The following is a 19953-nucleotide window of genomic DNA, read 5'->3' as shown; positions in this document are numbered from 1 at the left end:
AGGTTTTGAAAAGTATTACAGGCTGCCCTGTGTTAGAATACAAAGGGATTACACTTATCTGGGTTTCCTTGCATCGGCATTTTGCATTGTAATGATAACTAAAAGAAAACTTTAAAGACCTCAAATTTTCTGGAAAGGAGTGCATTCTATTGCTCTAGTCTTGTGTCAAAATATACATGTTTTTCCAGTTTTGCCATCTTCCCTTTTTTTTAATTCACTCCTCTCCTAGTTTTTTTTAATTAGTTTTTGTGGTATCTTAAAATTTATCAAAGTCTGAAAAGGTTCATTCAATCTTGTATGTTTTGGCAATTGACATAATTTCTTCTCCTTTATCCTCAATAAAGTGAGTTGCAAGAAGTCATGCCATTTATGAGGACAGGATACATGAGATTTGCTGTTATTTTGAAAAGCTAATCCCTTGGCTGGAAATGGCCCCTGTGGTGCCATTTGACCCTACTGCAAGCATTCCATGCGGCTATAAACACATGTTAGCAGAAACCAATATATAAACAGAGTAAATCAGAGCATTTTCACATAAAATTACAACCTTTTTTAAGTTTACTAATTTTAAAACAAGTTATTCAACATTTCACCTTTTAGTGGAATGGAGATATTAAAGATGCACAGTAGTACAGGGCTGGAAGTGAGCAATAGCGTGCGTCTTGGTGCTTTGTAATGTGGTTTTTTGTATTCTCCTTGCCATAAAACATACCTAATGCAGGTTGTTGTCACCTGAGTGATTTTTAAATCCTGGTTTTAAAAAGCAGATTTTCTAGGGAAAAAAATTTAAAATTGTGGAATGTTTGTTTATTCTTCCAATTCAGAGAAGGTAAAGTGAATGGAAAGCATTTTTGCTATAGGATTGCTTTCATCAATTTCTTTATAAATTCTGTTTCAAGAGAAGAAAGATGATTTTTTCATATTTTCTGGTTTTATGCTTACTACAAAAATAATAGTTAAAATGTGTCTGTTGCTTGTGTGTATTGGTACCTATCAGTTGAGGGTGGAGAAAAACAAAAATAAAAATTTTAAACGGCTTTACCTGCCTAGAAAAAGCTTTTTAAATAAATGACTGCGGAGTCTAACTAGTTGCTGTCCACTGGAAATGTTATGTTCACTGTCTTGATTATTTTAGTGTATAGAACCAATAGCAGGGACCATATTAGTTTTCAGTTCCTCTTGTTAAAGATCCCACAGGAAAACATGAGTGCAATGGGAAAGCTTTGCTATTTTTTTTTATATGCATCACTGATTTACGTGTTGGTAAAATGCAGAGCGCTTGTATAGTACTTCCTTGGAAAGACTGGGAAGTCTTAATTAAAAACAGTAGGATTTTATACTTTAATTTTTTGAAACCCACATAGTCTGTTTTCTATATGCAGAAATGCATTTTTAAGCCAGAACTTGCTCTAAAATATGGACGATATCTGAGACTGTTACATGAGTACATGGATTCAGGCTTCTTTAAATTCACTGTTTGCAGAAAAACTGACTTGCTCACAGATTGCCTGACTTTCATCAAACTCCCTCATATTTGTCCTGTGTTTTTAAAAGTGTTTAAAAATAGTTGCTAATGATAATGTATGTTAAAACTATTCTTATTCCCATTCTTAGCTGCATGTTGATAACTCATTTTGAAGAGCCCAAAGTTACAGAAGATGAGGAACCTCCTACAGAACAAGACAAAAGGAAAAAATTGGTAGGTTTTAGATCTGTTATTCAATTATAGAACTGATTATGTGATTCACTTCTATCAGACTAAAATCCTTTGCTTTTGAATTTGATTCATTTATTGTTCTTGGAAAATGAATCAAAAAAGAAAAATGCTTTGATGACAAACTTTGCACCCACTACACTTATGCTTCTACTTTCCTTGTGATTCTTGAAAAATGTTGCCAAAATAAACATCATCTGTTCGCAAAATCCGGACATTGTAATACTAGAGATACTTCAAAAAGGGTTTATTGAGAAACACATGGAGCTAAAGCTTACTGAGCTGTTATGGCAGGTCAAATTCCTTATATTTAGAACAATCTTTATCATAGTGGATTATATGTTTTACCTGAACAGCTACTGATCCATGTGCTTGCACAGAACCTTTTCTTACTGTCAAGAATCCTTAATAAGGAGCATCAATTTAGGTGAAGATGTCTGGATTAGGTACCATGAAATTGTGCAGGTTTTGTCCAATCTAATCTGTGAATGTTTCATAATTTAACTTATTTTTGTAAGAGTTGAGGGAAACTGGTTCTTCACACAGAAAACTGCACTGTACAAATGCTGTGGAGTACAATAGTCTGAACTGCTTGGCATTGACTAGTTGCAAAATATGGAATTGGGTGAGCTACATATATCCAAAAGAATACTTGTGGACAGCCCTTTAGTACTTTACTTTTTATTTTAGCAATGGAAAAGAGTTTGGATGGCTTTTGTTAGTTTTCAGTTTGGAGATATTTTCCAAGCCACCTGGATCCTTTTAGTTTGTTAGTAGGGTTTTCTTTTAAGTACTAATCAATATGTAGTTCCTCTTTAAAAAAAGGAAAATTATGCAAAAACTCTTGCTTATTCTTCTTCTGTTACTAATACCGTATGAGAAATTCCTAGTGTCTTGTAATTTCAGTTCTAAATAAAACACAGAAATACTATTTTCCATAGTCCTTAAAAATGTATTACATCTATCATTTAGTTACTTTTAAAGGAATCTTTATATTCTGCTAAGTTTGGTTAAATTTCCTTCCAGCTTGAAGACTTAAATTAAATTTTAGATGTTTGTTGCAGAATGATAGTGTTTAGTGATTTTTGGATAATCTCTGACATACATACAGGTATGTATGTATCTTTATCAATTGGGATTGGTACATCTGTTTATCAATGGGGGAGGGATACATTTAATTTGTAAATAAGATTTAAAAAATGAAAGTGAATTTACATCTAAAGTACTTTTAATATTGTTAGGTTTTTTGAGTATGCTCAAACTGTATTTCTCTCTGGCTAAAGTTTTAATAAGAAAATTCTTTTGCAGGATTTCTTTTAAATTTTCAGTTATTGTTTAATAGTTTTGATATGTATTTAGGAATTTAGACTTGTTAGATTTGCTGTCGACTACCCTCAATGCAGATATATCAGTTAAAATCAAAAGCGGGGCATATTTGTTTGTGACCTGTGTAATTTTTCCCTTTTAAATGGTGCAACGTAACCAGTACAGTGTTTATGAACACAGTCATAATGAGGGAACTGTTCTGAGGGTCACATGCAATCTAAAGTCCATGGCTGTTTAAATAAAGATAAATGGCTGTGCCTTGGAAAGGAGGAAGCAGAACTGATAAGTACATGACAATGCACATTTTGATTTAAATGGGAAATATATCTTCACTTACATGTCACTTTCCATTTCATCTTTACAGAATTGCTTGTTTCTCAACTAGTCTTCAATGTTCACTTTGTTTCTTTGGAAGGTTTGCACGCAATAAACTGTCACACATGGACATCAAAGCCTCATTTTCCTTTCGGATCTCATAATATCTAGGTGTAATTATTTCCACTGGTACTGTGTTGTCTGGATTCCTAAGCACTACAAAAATCCTTTTTCTCCTTTCAGTCCTCTTTTTTAAGAATAGCTATTTCACTTTTCTTATTCCCCTATTTAGTCAATTATTTCTGATATTTCAGACTTGAGCCTTCCATACTGTCTTTTTTCAGCAAATTCAATATTCACTGTATTCTTTTTCTTTTCTATGCAATTTCTCACAAGAGTTTAAGTAAACTCTCATAGTTATGAACACTCGCTATAAATTAATCCTGAATCCCAGCCAAAACTGCTCATTACAAATTTTTGTGGATGGTGCAGTAATTGAGACTTGCCTCTTCTCACGGCTGTTAATTTCAAAATGATACAGCTCATTTGGGTAGGTCACTAGTAGAAGTGTTGAATAATAATCAGAACTGTTAATCATTGCTTTGAAAACACAGCTAGCATTTTATTTGAAAAACTGGATTAAAAATAAAGCGTTACCTGGGCCCATTCCTAACCACCTCTGCTGGAAATTTCTTCCTTTCTGTGGGAGCATCAGCACTCACGCTCAGTTTATGTCACATATAGAACAACTCCAGCAGCAGATACTGAAATAACAGTGGGAACAAATATTTGAAATGAGAAAAGGAAAATAAAGAACAACCTAAAGGGAATATGTGGTTTGTTTTAAAAAGTTTCTAATCTCCTATCCCACTTCATTCCTACAAGACATTTCTACCTTCTTATATATTCCATTACTGAATTGGCAGTTTGCACTGGGGCTTAGGGTTTAAACCTCATAAAACAATAATGAAAAGATAAGTGGGATTCTGTCTGTCAAGATAAAAATACTTTGCAGCTTTTCATGCCATTAATATGAAAAAAAAAGATAAACTGGTGGGATCCACATTAAGTATCGCTTCCTGATGTTTGGGAAGAATCTAGGTATTTTTCTTTGATCTATCCCTTTATCCTCTTATTGGTACTTCTTTATTTATTATGCTTAACTCATAATTACTGAAGTGAGTTTTAGCTAAAACAGTGCCTTTTAAGTTTATGGTTATTTTATGTAATTGACATTTCCAGCTAGTGCTATATTTTAGTCTCACTGCAGATATATCGAGGACAGTGTAAATAAGCGAAGAGTGATTCATGAGCTTGCATTACACATAGTGTATAGACCTCAGGTAACTTGTTTTTATGTGCCCTTAATGTATGTTTTAAAGAACTCCAGTGTCATTCTTCAAAAAGAGAGTTAAACTCTTCCAACTCTTTGTTTGAACTTGTGGAGAGGAAAAAGGAAGTATTTTCAAATAAAAATCTGTCTAATTTAAACTTGAATTATCAATGCTGGTACATGTTTTAGAATAATGTCTATATGTAAATATAGAAGGCTTAGGAGCTTTTCTTATTTTCCCTTAGTATGGGAAGAAACTAGATGAATTGTGATATTATATCTCTAGGAAAATAAATAAATGAGTTACAATTAGTTACAGCCAAATGGTCAAGTTTTATGTGATAATGAAGTTTACTAAAAGTAATACTTTTCATTGTTTGGGGTATAATTTCTCCTTATACATTTAATCTACAAATTACCACAAATCTAATATCAGTCCAAATGAGATCTGCTAAAAAGCTGTCATATTAGAAGCCTTTCTTATTGTCTGATTTGATTTTATAATCGCTGCTAAAGTAAAGGATACATTCCGTCCTTAAATTATTTTTACAGTCTATCCCAGAGCATCACAGTCACCAGATACTAACCATCAAGGTAAATATGTATAATTTGCTGTCCAGCATTCTTGCTCCCTCTTAGTATCAAAGTATCTATACTTAAACTGAAGAGAATCTCTCAAGTTCTGAAAATCTTTGCAACAGTTTAATTCAGTTATCACAAATGCTTTTTTTTTTTAGTTTAATTAGACTTTACTTGCATTTCAGTGTCGCTCCATGGGCTTGTGTTATTATATCTGGCTTGTAATAATTACATTTTTCTGTACTAAAACAATGATCTAGAGTTGCCTATTAAAAACAGTGTGATGTTTTACTTTAGCGTTGTCTAAAGATGGTAAGAAAAGAGATTCAGCTAACAGATACTGGTTCAAACAACTGATAATCCCACAAAATGCCATTGCTCTGGCAAGCAGAGTTTGGAGGAATGGGAAGTGGTTGTTCCATAAACCCTTTGTACTGCTTTTGTGATTCAAACTGCTGTTTACAACCAATGAGTTGAAAGATTATTTTGTTCTGTCCTGCCCCAAGGTAAGCACTGTGTCCGGTTTCAGGATCAATTTGTAAAGTAACTGTATGCAAAACCTAGTCAAATCAGGTTTTCACTGAGCAGCTCTAAAAGCACATTTCAATAATGTGTATTTCCTTGCCAAACTTTTGTTTCCTGTCTGTGGCTGTTTTGACTAAGAAGCTGTTGGAATTTTCTAGGATTTTTTTTTTTTTTTTTTTTTTTAAACTGGAAAATAAGTGTGTTTTGGTCTTACCAGAATCAGAAACATTTCAATTAAAATCCTCTGGCCATGCACCTAGTACCTCAGCGTACATACTTATATTGAAAAATATGGTCCCTGGCTTAGTGTTTACAGACTAAGTAGCCACTGTTTTTTCTGAAAAGCAAATAGAATAATCTGAAAACATATTATGCGCCTTCTTGTAAACCTGATACTATTTTAATTTTCTCATAATGAAAATACAGTGAACAAAGAACAGTGCTTCCAAACTTACTATTTTGCTTGCTTACTCAGTTAAGACTGCAGCTGATTGTTTAATCTGCTAGATTCTTTGCTTGGCAAGACAGTCTTCTTTTACTCTGTGGATTGCATTAATGTTGTTATGAAAAAGAATACTACTAACCTCAGAAAATCTTGATTACAGTAGGCATAGAAGTTTTGAATTTCAGTTTGAAACGTCTGCTTATATTCTAGAGACCAGATTACTTTTACTGAGAAGAATTATTGCAGTATACTAAACTATTATTGCAATTACTTCCCTTTTCAACAGACTGAAATATTAGGAATAAGTAATAAAAAGATCCTATCTTACCTTTGAAATGCAAAGTACCTGGATAATAGAAAATGGTGAAGGTTTTGAAGGCTAAGAAGCCAATATTAGGAATACTGAGGGAATGATTAAGAGGTTTGTGATATGAAAGGTGAGATGACCATAACAACAAAAAAAAACGCTTGCAAGTATTGATGGAGGAGGCTGAAAAGCAGCTAGCATTTTCACTGGAATTGTTTATAAGAAATAAGACTAACTTCTCTTTGGTGGTAATTACAATACCTTTCTTTGCCTTACATTTATGTGGCTGTTTCAATCAGTATTTCCCTATTTGCTTAATAAATAAGCAAAATTTTTTGCTTAATAAATAAGCAAATAATCTTAAAGTTTAATGCCTCCCTCTCTGTATTAAAATTCAAGGAGAAGGGTTTTTGTGTCATGCCAAAAGAGCAGCTAAGCAAGTTTAATATGCCTTATTTCTTCGGAAAGAACAGTGTAGCAGGATATTATGATCTCAGAAGTGTCCTCTTACTTGACTTCCAGCATTATATTTAGTTTCTTGACCTTCCAACTTAAGTAGTGTTGCTTGGTTTTGACACTAAGATGAATGTTTCATGAGCCTGCAGTAATTTCCTGTTTATCTCAACATCCTACTTCTTTATGATGCTGCAAACTCTAGGTGTCCCCACCTCCTGCCCGCTTCCATCCAACCTGGTGGACTGAGGAAGAAATGCTGCATTACTTACTGTACCCTTAGCCCGCTCACACCTTCTGATATTGACTAGGTCCCCTGTCAACACAGCCCCTTCATTTATGTCTTCTTGCTTTTGTTAACAAGCAAAGCAGTTAACATATAAAAAAGAGTGACAAATATTCTTGTTCCTCCCGAAAGATTATCGCATAAACCACCTGGACTGATGAGGTTTTGTAGTTACTACTACTGAAGAAGTGTTCTTTATGCATATGAATGGTTTATTTTAGCTGTTGTTTGTCATATAATCTAAGTTCTTTCAACTTCTTTTTTTTTTTTTTTACTAACAAGATATAACTGACCGTACTTCATGCCATCTCTAAAATGCTTGTCATAGTAACATCTGATGTGGGTTTTGGGAGTTAGGGGAAGCTCATTAGGCAGTAATTAACAAAGCAGCTTTGAAGTTTTTTTATCTCATAGCAAACTGAGTCCATTGTTTGGGACTATCCCACTATTTCCAGTAGTTCTAAACTGATATTTGCTTTTGATAATAATAAATTTGATGTTTGCTTTACAGGAGTTTTTCCTCATTTCTCAATTAAGTATAAAGAAAAGCAGAAGATTTCTTTTTTAGAGCTAAGTTACAAAAAAGATGAGCAAGCCAGTGTTTTTAGTGCATTATTATATATTTTTCTCTCACATGTTTTCACAGCTTGCACTGAAGGACCCTGTACACACTGTGTCATTGCAGCAGTTCATCTATGAGAAGCTAAAGGCACAGCAGGAATTACTGGGAGAACAAGGTTTTCAAGCGCTTATGGAAACTGTCGATACAGAAGTAGTTGCGCAGCTACAGGAATTTTTACAAGGCTTCTAACCAAGAGGAAACAAGATTTTGTATGTCTAATTCTCCTTTCAAAAAATTGGAAAGAACTCCAGCCTTCCTTCTCGTATGGAAGAGCCTACTGAAACCTGAAAATAACTTGTGTTAAGAAAATAAAAAACAAATTGTTGCTATTAAACTAACTTGGGTAATGCTTTATGTTATTTTTTAATAATGTACTTAGGGTTTTATCAACAAAGTAACACTTCCGTGATTCTTAACATGGTATATGCTGTCTTAGAGAGTACCATGGTTTTGTACCACAGTTACCAGTATTGGTTTTTTTGGTTCACAACGCTACGTCATGAACTGAGAGATCTGAAGGAACTTAGTCATATAAATTTATGAGAAGTTTCTATTAATCCAGCAGTATAATTCAGTATCAGTAGCTGCTTGTCTTAATATTGTATACCTATAACTTCCTTCCCGTCCTATTGCCATTTCATAACTGTACTTTCAACCACAGAAGCACGAAGAGTTAGGAAAGCACTAAGACTGTGAGCAGGAATATTCCTTCATGAGAGAAAGGTAATTCCATTTGAATTGTCTCAGAGAAAAAGAAACTTCAATTGCTACAGTAAAATTGCAATTGAGGAGCTGTTAGAGAATAACAATGTATACCTCAATCTGAAGATACGGGTTTTGATTTTTATCAACAGTTTATTTCTATTATGAAAAAATTCTTGCTTTCTTGAGTTTCTTCTTTCTCACTTACAGGTTTCATAACACAGAGAAACTCATCAGAGTTAGAGGAGTAATTGATTCCAAGTAGTTCTTGGCTGTACCTGGACTACTTAAAATTTCTGTAGTTCAGTACCTCAATTCCTTGCTTTATTTGCATCAAAGGCATACCATCAGAATGTTTCGTAATTTCTACTGAAAAGTTCAAGCCCAGATGATCAAAACTGAAGTAATTATTTGCAAAGTTGATACTCACTTTAACTTCTAATTATTTAGTAGTTACCTGGACAGCTGCAGCAATGACAGGGTAAAGCTGTTCCTTTCTATTGTCTTTTGTACCTTGTGGGTGGGAGTGGGGAGAAGGCTTTTTTACTTTTTGAGATTTTCTTTTTAAGCTCTGATCTTCCACCTTCAAAGCTGAAGTGAACTTTGTTTGCTTGTCTAAGGGATGATTAAGCTATTAGGACTTTTTTTTTTTTCAGAAGGGATTAGCTATTTAAAAACAACTACTTGCTTCCCATAATCTTATTGGATAACCAGATGCTTTTAAAAATCTTATGTATTTTCTTTACTGACGCTTTGGGGAGTAATTGTTTGTAAAACCTTCCTTGTTATTGCAGAGGAAGCCTTGCTGTTCTTCCCTCCTCCTTCTTTGGCTTCAGGAGCAGAGGCTTCTGGGGTACTCACACTTCTGAACGCAAAACCTCGCCTGCACCCAACTGCCAGCATCTGTCTGCATAAATCATTTGAAAACTCATTGCTTCCTGCTTTTTACTTCTATGTAGGAAGATTTGAGAGAAGAATGGTCGCAATTAGTATGTTACCTGCATGTCATTTCCTCAATCATCCACCAACATCAGTTCTCACAATTTAGTTTTGACTAATTGATACTTGCAAGGGAGGGGATTCAGTGTTCTTATGGTCCCTTTTGGCTGGGAACAGCATTTACCAGCACATAGCAGGGTTTGACTGAAATTGCATTTGTTGCATAGTAAGGCTGCAGAGACTCTCAGCTTTTGGCTCTATTTAAAACTAGCACAGCTCTAGTTGACTTGGCTCACTTTCACCCTGAGCAGCGCAACTGTATGGTGCACGAAAAAACTCAGGTCAAGAAGAATACTTCTCTGTCACTATTTGTTAAAAATCACTTCCTCAGAGCACTGCATGGTGCTTGCTGATGTTTCAGAGGGTACCGACTGTAGTCCAGCCCTGATCAAAAGGCTGCTCTGCGCATTACTGCTGCATGGCTGAACCTCCAAGCTCCCTGTGCAGCATCTTGCAGTCAGGCCGCACTTATCGACGTGGCTGTGTGCAGCTGAGCCAGATCTGCCTGCCTGCGTCATTCTCCAAGATATTCCAGTCCCCGTTACCTCACGTGGTGAAGTGTTAACTGCAGTTTATTTTAGTGCCTGGTAACTAATGTTGGTACATACTCTGTCAGGCATGATGGACATACTTTTGGCTAATAATGGCATGATAGCATTGTGATTAACTTTCTGAGTAATATCTCTGAATAAGTGTATGTATTCATTTTCATATGCGTTAAGGAACAACTTAAATTTATCACTAGGAGTCTAGGTTTTCATCTTGGAAGATTATACTCCAAGGTTTGGACTATAAATGAAAACAATTAGCACCAGCCACTATGACAGCCACTGTCAGCACACTGCAAAACAAGTTTTTGTCTGTGCTCTGCAGTACTATAGTACTGAGAAAGTAGAGAAGTTTCAGCTTGAAACAGCAGAAGAACTTACAAATATCTTTATGCATTAAATTCTTATATGTAGAATTAAGTTTTCACTGTGAGTTTGTGGACCAGGTTAGGACTGCAGCAAGCTTTAGACCTTTTTGATATTGTTGAAATTTCTGACTTTAACATGGGGGAAGAATCAAAACCAAATAAATTGCCTGACACGAAAGCAGTAAAATGTAGTTTCTGAAATTCTCATGAGGAAAGATCTTTGCTCACGTTGACTTTTGAGCATTGTTTTTCAAGGCAAAAAAATAATTTAAATTGAGACTTATTTTTTTTTCTACAGCACAACTGAGCTCCTCGGTCTTAGAGATTTTACCAGTTTACCTTTCAGAAGAGGCAGTGATTGTGTGTTGAACGCAAAATTTTTCTGACTCTGTTAAGTGTCTTTGAAAGCATGAGCTGAAAGAAACTGTGAGGACTAATTCTGCTGTTCCATCTTCAAAAAATAACTTCGGTGTATCAGTGAAATGCCCATTTTGGGGCCTTTGGCCTAACTGAAGTGTTAATAACCCGTGTAACCTCATAGCATTTTGTTGAATTATTTTCCAGTTTCTACAGGTAATTTTATCCACAGTATGATTTAACTCTATTAGATAAACCAGGTGTTTGTCCCATGCAAAACAATTACTGGAATAACTTTTGGGCTAATTTCTCTGATGGTTCAGCAATGATAAAATCATTTCTATCAGTCATATTAACACAGACTTGCTATCACATTTACAGTTAGTGTAATTCAGTAATATTCAGTTAGCTTGATATTTTCTAAAAAAAACCAACCTGTTTTGTTTGGTTCCAAACTCTTGTGATGCTCCTAAATTGCATTCTTGATGTTCTTTGAAGTGCTGAACATGCCAGAACTTCACTGAGCAAAAGCAAGACCTCTAACTGAGGTACACATTTTGAAGGCTTTCCAAACTCATTTACTTGCTTCAATGCTGCTGCTTTAAAAAAAAAAAAAAGATTAATTACTAATTTTAAAATGTTCACGATTTCCATCTGTGAAATTAGCTATGATTAGTAATGATGACTAATCATCAGATAATCAGATTTGACTGGTTCTGTAGAAACTTCGTAAGGTACAATAGCTTGTTCATACCAGATTTTGTTTACTCTGGAGAAAATGAACTCAAATTAACTGGAACCAACCTCCTTTAAAAATGTATAGGGGATTCATAAGGAGTGCTTAAAAACATTACACCTTCTGTTCTCATCACTGATAAGGTGCGATTTTGTTAGTCTGAGCGTGTACTGCTGCATTGACTAGTAAATACTCCTTGCTTAAAAATACAGATCATGCAGTTTACACCAAATAGGAGATCAGTTTCCCATAGAGTGTTCTAGTACAAAGTGAGAAGGAGCAAAAGTGAATTTGCTGCCAATAAGCCAATTTCACCACCAATACATAAATGTAAATAAAACACTTAAAAGGTGATTATACAGAATAAAATCACATCCCACACTAAGGCATGTGTCATTTCTGAAGTCAGCAGTGTCTTTTGGCGGGTGGCAAAAATGTCTAAAGCTGTGCAAGTAATTGGCTTTTTCATTTTCATCCTGAAGAAGGAAAAATGGTGGGTTGGCAAAAATGTTTTACTTGACTTAAGGCCCAATATTGTATTTATTTCTTTACATTTCTTAACCTGCTTTTAATAAAATACAAACTGATTTGAAGTCAAGCTGTCACTTCTAAACATGTCAAAAGCCTAAAGCATTTATAATAAATATTCTTAGGTAAAACAATTTGATGAACTTCCATATTGTTTCAGGTGATAAACTAGTTTTCAGTTTCTGCATTTTTATGAACCTCTGGAAAACGTATCCAATTCTACTGCGGAATATAGTGCTAATAAAGGGACACATTGGTGTTTAAAACAGCAGCAAAAATTAGTCATGTTGACTGTGATTGCGAGTTGTCATCACTTCCCACAGCAGTTTTAACTGCTTCCTAGCAAGACAGGTTATTAAAGTGGCTTTTAAAAATAGAAAATGTTTAAATGAAGTGAATGTTTGACCCCAAAGTTACTCTTGTTTTTCCAGTATTTGCACCAGCAAAATATTTGTAACTCAGGGAAAGCAACAGAGCATTTGGGGGCCCGTCTGTTGGTTGGTGGCTGTAGTCTAAGCTAAGAATGCTTTTTAAGTTATTCAGGAAATTAACTGAATCAGTCATGCAGCATGGACAATATTATCCATTAACTTACCACCTTGAGAAAACTGGTAGATTCTGATCAAAGAAAGTGTAAGTCTGGTTATTATACTGCATGCAGTGCTTCCAAAATACACTGTGAATAATTTTTGAAGTTGTTACCCAAGTGCCTTAGATCAAATGTTATTCTCTTTTTTCAGTTGGAAATATTTATTGTAGTTACTATTGTATTTTATTTCTCTTTTTTTTATACTAAGTTGATGAAGGTATCCTGCAGCTATTTTTTCCTATTTTTCTAGGATACTGTGAAAAACTAGAAACTTTCGTATAGCAGGAATGTGGGAATTTGTACATGCATACAGAGCTTATGACTCCTGACTTAGTAATTTTGCTTGCAGGGTGAACATTAGAAACCCAAAACCCTGATGGCTCACCCACATAATCTTTAACATCAGGCAGCTGTGCAAGGAAGCACACAGATATAAACTGTACATGCAGCGAAGTGTTTATATCTCATTATGCTGCTCAAATGCTCTGCCCTCCATTTTCCCACTGTGTGTACTACCAGAAGTTGATTTTAATTTTAGTACATCTGTAGCACATGCTTACTGCTTCACTGGCACTTGAAGTTTTCAGTTTTTAAATATGTAACTGAAATACTATATGCAGCCACCAAGCACTCTGATCAGGGATAAGGCAGGCAGGAGGGACACTGATTAATCCAACAGCTGTGGGTGTAGGAAGCAGCGAGATTCCTATATTTCCTTATCTGCCTTAAAGGTTATTTATGGACTTTATGCAATGATGCTGTAATGCAGTGTGTGCTAATAGTCTGGATCCCAAAAAGTCCTCTTCTAGCTTTTTGCTGCGAGCCATGCACATTCGTTGAAGCACTTTGTTGTATTGTCTCACTTTTGAAAGCAGCTCCAGATCCCTGCAACAGAATTGTTTGGCTCTGCAGCAGTTCCTTTCCCTCCTCTAGCTCCTGAAATACCTGTGCATTTATCTAGTATTTATTTATGCCTCTTTCTTGAAGTTCTGCGAGCATAATGTCAGAAGCATGGCAGAATGAAAGAAGCTGGGCTTCCAGAAAGTTGTGGCATAGAAGCTGGTAAGCAGGCAAGGTGGCTGTACAGTGAGACGAGATTCTAGAATCTAAATAACTGAGAGGTAGAAACCAAGACGATGAATAAGCAATTTTCAACCCGACAAAAGCTTAATAGCAAAAGCTGTAAGGTTCTGTGTTAGAACTATGCCTTATTGAACTTCATTAATAAAGTACGGAAGTGTTGATGAATAATGGACTGGCAAAAAGCACCAGTGAAATAAGAACTACAAGGAAAATAACTGGGCAGGGCGTTGTAGCAATGCAAAGGCAGATGAAGCTTTATTGCTGGGAAATGATCAGCCTTGCAACAGATGTTCAAAGTCAGCCCTTGTGTGTCTCATTTTCCTTGGGGCTGGTAAGATGGAAGTCTAGAGGTTCAAATTGCTTTACAGACCTACAGTGTAAGCAAGTTAGCCAAAAGCTGCAAATAAATGAAAAATTGGCATTAGAAAATCCTGTCAGCCTTGGATTTTGGGAGATTTTGATGGGCTGGTAGTTAGAAATCGAGGAGAAGGTTTTCTCAGCCTTTCAGAAATATTCTGCTGGCACTTAAAAATTATTCCTGGTGTGCCTTTTAATTTACTTCTTTTTAAAATGAGTTCTTTGAGGCTTGAAGATTGGGATAGTAGCATGGACCCCCGCAGTGTCACTTCTGCCAGTGACTTCTCATCAGAATTTGAGCACAGTCAGGTTTTGTTCTCTGCTGCATTGTTCCTCTGCATAGCTCAGGATACAACAGTTTCAGCTGCCTGCTTACAGAAAGCTGGTGAGTACAAGATACCGTCAGTAGGAGTTGAAGAGAAATGGAACTGCTTAAGGAGGAAAAGTAGACTAGGAAAGAAAAAGAGGAAGGTAGCGAGAGTTCATATGGGAACATAAGCAAGAAGTGAATGATACCAAACCATTAAAAAGATACATACAAAAGCATGGAAACCAGGAAAAACAGAGGCAACTCTGTCAGAGTAATAATGTTCTGTTCAGTATGCACATTAGTAGGTGTGCATGCACTCACCTGTGTTTCCCCAACTGTTACCAGAATTGGTATATTTTTCAGAGTTCGCCCTGTGAATTAAACCCTTGAAACTTTTATCTGAGCACGTTCTGAAATTTGCCAGAAGTTCTCCAGTTTTGGAGAAAGAAGCTATTTGGTGCTTAAAGCCATATTCATGCAGTAGCAGCAGAAACTATGGCACATTGAGTTACCACCTGGCAGAACCAGTATGCAATTTGTATGTGATCCCTTCGTATTTTAAATAGGAAGTATGATGCATTTGCTTAAACCTCTGTGAGCTCACATCAAAGATACATAGGGCTATGGAGCTGCAGAGCTTAACAGCAGCAGATCAGTGGTAGATCACAGAATGACAATAACACAACTGCTCTCGTCATTTTTGCACACCTCAAATACAGGTGTAAAGACTTACTGTAGGCATTACTAGTGAAAAAACATGGCTTTGAAGTGCAGCTTCAATTAAGAAAAAGCAAATAAATGAGAAAACCCCAGTAGGTTATTTGCATCCTCCTTTAGAGAGTGTTTTGTATGATCTTATTTCTGAGTTTCAATTTACCAAATTTTAAAATCACTTAAAGTTTCTTTAACCCTTCTTTCAGTTAAAAATGATAACTGAAATCTTTATTACTTCCTCTTGCCCATGGTTACGCTTGCTCTTCAAATTCAGTGAAATCTTACCGTAATAAAGCACTAAGCAATCCTGATTCCAGGAAAGCACAAGTACTTTGTGTATCACTGCAAATGGTGCATCAGCAATACTAAAGCCTAGTTAAAAATACCTTGATGGCTCTAACTTGTCCCCAGGTGGCCTGCACAGGTAGGGATGCAAAGGAAACAGGGGGTCTAGATAACATGAAGTGTCATACCTTCATTTGTAGTTCACTCAGTTGTGTTTGGGCTCACGTTTTCAGAAAATGTACTGAAACTTACAAGCCCAGCTCAGTGCTGTTGGCTGTTTGAGTGTGTGAGAGCTGGATGGGAGGTGTGTGAAGAGCAGTCATGATTCAGCTCCAAAGGTGGGAGGCTCTTACTGGAGCAACACAAGCCCTATGGATTGGATGAACAATGAAAAGAATTAAAAAACTACTTCATGCACACTCATACTGGCTCAATGTGGAGCTCTGACTACACATATTTGTACATCTGCAGTCTGAGTGTTTTACTCATTGCTTTTGCCCACAAAACAGGCAAGTGTGGAGCATTTCAGTCTCACACTGGGCAGTATCAAGAGCTTGTTGTATTGCACCATGTGTTGCACTTGCACTGCAGTGACAGAGCTGGTGGTTAAGGCACAGCACAGATGTTGCTCTTCTCATAGAATCACAGAATAGTTTGAGTTGGAAGGGACCTTACAGATCATCCAGTTCCAACCCCTCTGCCATGGGCAGGGACACGTCCCACTGGATCAGGCTGCTCAAGGCCCCATCCAACCTGGCCTTGAACACCTCCAGGGATGGGGCAGCCACAACTTCCTTGGGCAACCTGGGCCAGTGCCTCACCACCCTCATTGTGAAGAATTTCCTCCCTATGCCTAGTCTAAATCTTCCCCTCTCCAATTTATATTCATTCCCCTTAGTCCTGTCACTACAAACCTTTGTAAAAAGTCCTCCCTATCTTTCTTGTAGCCCCCTTTCAGTTACTGGAAGGTCTCTATAAGGTCTCCTTGGAATCTTCTCTTCTTCAGGCTGAACGACCTCAACTCTCTCAGCCTGTCTTCGTATGGGATGTGCTCCAGCTTTGACTTCAGATTCTTCTCCTCGTTCCTGTGTGCCACACTTCACAAGTAAGAGTTGTTACTGTTCTAGTGAAATAGCCTAACTGAAACTGTAAGACTGTTCTCCATTTGATGATGCTTCTTGCTTTATATCACATTAAACTAACAAGAAAAATGAATGGGTGTGTGCTGAATCAAGAGGTATTAAGTGATGTGACACTAATGGTCTCTGCCAAAACCACCAGCAGTACCAAGACAAATGTTTGGTTAAATTGATACAATTTAGAGCAGACTGTAAATTGCAGGTAGTGTGTCTGAGCTAACATATGCATTAGTCCTGGTTTTAGCTAGTTGCTGTAAAATTTGCTGAAAGCAGATGTTTTCCTCTGATTACACTGTGCATAACGTCTCTGTCATAGGAGAGTCTCACTTGAACAAAACTTCCTGATTAGGGAGCTGGAGAAAGGAACAATAAAAGCAATATAAATGGGATAATGGTAATTTCTAATGGCAGTATGCAGGAGAAGAAGGAGGTATAATCCTGTATTGAATCTAATTGTCATAACAGATGATAGCACATCCTAACAGCATGAAACAGTTTTCTGCCTCTCTAACTGATGAAGGAAAAAACACAACTAGTAGCTCTCTTCTGGGGAGTTTCTGAATACAGAAACATTATTGTATCTCAGAGGTTATTGCTTTTGATGTTCAGGAAGGATGAAAGCGTATAAACCTATTGGACATGCTTACATTAATACGCTTTAGCAGACATCACAAAATGACTAGGCTGGAAAAGAACCCCAGGATCATCGAGTCCAACCATTCCTATCAATCATTAAACCATGCCCCTCAGCACTTTACCCACCCGTCGTTTAAACACCTCCAGGGATGGTGAATCAACCACCTCCCTGGGCAGCCTGTTCCAGTGCCTGATGACCCTTTCTGTGAAGAATTCTTTTCTGATGTCCAGCCTGAACCTCCCCTCACACAGCTTAAGGCCATTCTGCCTTGTCCTGTCCCCTGACACTTGGGAGAAGAGGCCAGCACCCTCCTCTCCACAACCTCCTTTCAGGTAGTTGTAGAGAGCAATGAGGTCTCCCCTCAGCCTCTGCTTCTCCAGGCTAAACAACCCCAGCTCTCTCAGCCGTTCCTCATAAGGCCTGTTCTCCAGCCCCCTCACCAGCTTTGTTGCTCTTCTCTGCACTCGCTCCAGAGCCTCAACATCCTTCTTGTGGTGAGGGGCCCAGAACTGAACACAGGATTCAAGGTGTAGTCCCACCAGTGCCGAGTACAGAGGGAGAATAACCTCCCTGGACCTGCTGGTCATGCCGTTTCTGATCCAAGCCAAGATGCCATTGGCCTTCTTGGCCACCTGGGCACACTACTGGCTCATGTTCAGTCACTGCCAACCAACTAGGCTTCTCCTAGTCTGTAGCACTGCACAGGGTTGTTGTACCCCAAGTGCAGGACCCGGCATTTGGCCTTGTTAAACCTCATGCCACTGGACTCTGCCCAGGGGCCCAGCCTGTTCAGATCCCTTTGGAGCCTCCCGACCCTCCAGCAGATCAACACTTCCACCCAGCTTAGTGTCGTCTGCAAACTTGCTAAGGGTGCACTCAATGCCTTCATCCAGATCATTGATAAAGACATTGAACAGGGCTGGACCCAGCACTGAGTCCTGAGGACACCACTTGTCACTGGCCTCCAGCTGGAGTTAACTCCATTTCCCACCACTCTCGGGGCCCGGCCATCCAACCAGTTTTCCACCCAGGAGAGTGTGTGCCTGTCCAGGCCAGAGGCTGACAGTTTCCCAAGCAGAATGCTGTGAGAAACTGTGTCAAAGGCTTTACTGAAGTCCAAGAAGATACATCCACAGCCTTTCCCTCATCCAGTAGCCGAGTCACTTTATCATAGAAAGCGATCAGGTTAGTTTGGCAAGACCTGCCTTTTGTGAACCCGTGTTGACTGGGCCTGATCACCTGGTTCTCTTGCATGTGCTTCATGGTAGCACTCAAGATCACCTGCTCCATGACTTTCCCTGGCACTGAGGTCAGACTGACAGGCCTGTAGTTCCCTGGGTCCTCCCTGCGACCCTTCGTGTAGATGGGCACAACATCAGCCACCTCCAGTCCAGTGGGACTTCCCCAGTCTTCCAGGACTGTTGGAAGATGATGGAAAGGGGTTTGGCCAGCACATCTGCCAGCTCCTTCAATACCCTTGGGTGGATCCCATCCGGCCCCATAGACTTGTAAGTGTCTAGTTGGGCTAGCAAGGCTCTGACCACCTCCTCTTGGATCATGGGAGCTTTGTTCTGCTCCTCTAACTCCTGGGTTTGTACACACAGGGAACAACTTTCTTTACTATTAAAGACTGAGGCAAAGGAGGCATTATGTACCTCAGCCTTGTCCTCATTCTTTGTCACAGTTGTTCCATTTGCATCCAATAAGGACTGAATATTCTACCTGATCCTCCTTTTATTGTTAATGTATTTATAGAAAGACCTCCTTATTCACCTCTGCAGCTGAATATGGTCAATGCCAATATCCCCAGGTATGGCCAGTCCATCATATCATGTGTTCCATTGCTCTACTGCTGTGCCGCTTCTGTATTAATATAGACGCTGTTAACAGAGCTATGGTTCTGCTAATTAAATAATCATACCACCAGTCCCTGCAAAACAGCAACATAGAAACCTATACATACTTTCCTCTAATACTTTGTTCCATAATTTTTTTCATACATGCGAAAAGTATGTGATGGCAAATTGTCTTATGAAGATTTCATAGGAGTGGCTCTGTTATTCATAAGGAACAAACAACTGCTTTTCCTGAGATAATTTTTTTGCAACAGGCTAGTAGGATGCAGAATATGTATACCTAGTTGTGGGGAGGGTTGTCACTTCTGCTAAGAAAGTCAGGTATACTAGTTTCTATAACTTCAACAATCCAGAATGAATAATTTGTTTTTTGTTTAATGTTTCTGCGAGTGCCTTTCAATTCCTTTTCTTTCTGTAGTAACGTAAAGACCTCCGGAGCTGACATTTCAGGAGAAAATACAAGTTCCATGTTTCACATGAAGGATCATAAAATTTTTAATTCCAAACAAATTATGATGCACTGAATTTTAAATTTGTCTCTCTTTTAGAACTAAATTGTGAGTTCTGCATACATCCTTGGACTAAAATTATATGCAATAACAAACATCTGCTGTGAGTGATGAGAGAGGGATTGCAGAGAGATGTAGCTGTAATATATATACATATATTCTTGCAACACTGTTGCTTTACCTTAAGTAGGATGAGCTGTGTAATCAGAGAAACACCAACCAACTTCGGCTTCTAAGTTTAACACCACCCTTGCTCCAGTCCTCCTCCAGTGTCTGAAGTGGATCCCAAAGCTTTGGTTAGAATTACAAAGAATATACAGTTGTTCTTGAT

The 19953-nt window shown here is 37.7% G+C and overlaps 1 protein-coding gene across 2 annotated transcripts in view; it reads left to right on the top strand.

Moving 5' to 3' along the window:
• IPO11 (importin 11) overlaps positions 1–8243 on the top strand; it is an 87756-nt gene extending 79513 nt beyond the window's left edge. The window contains exons 31-33 of one of the 2 annotated variants that reach the window (XM_069881120.1): positions 1615–1699; positions 5241–5282; positions 7930–8243. In XM_069881120.1, coding sequence (XP_069737221.1) covers positions 1615–1699; positions 5241–5282; positions 7930–8094 — 292 coding nt within the window. In that variant the 3' untranslated portion in view covers positions 8095–8243. The remainder of the gene's footprint in view (positions 1–1614; positions 1700–5240; positions 5283–7929) is intronic. The other variant, XM_069881121.1, reaches the window with a different exon arrangement.
• The last annotated feature ends 11710 nt before the right edge of the window (positions 8244–19953 follow it).

Source organism: Phaenicophaeus curvirostris, chromosome Z (assembly GCF_032191515.1).
Source record: "Phaenicophaeus curvirostris isolate KB17595 chromosome Z, BPBGC_Pcur_1.0, whole genome shotgun sequence".
NCBI classification, from domain to species: Eukaryota; Metazoa; Chordata; class Aves; order Cuculiformes; family Cuculidae; genus Phaenicophaeus; species Phaenicophaeus curvirostris.
This window is presented reverse-complemented; position numbering and strand designations above follow the sequence as displayed.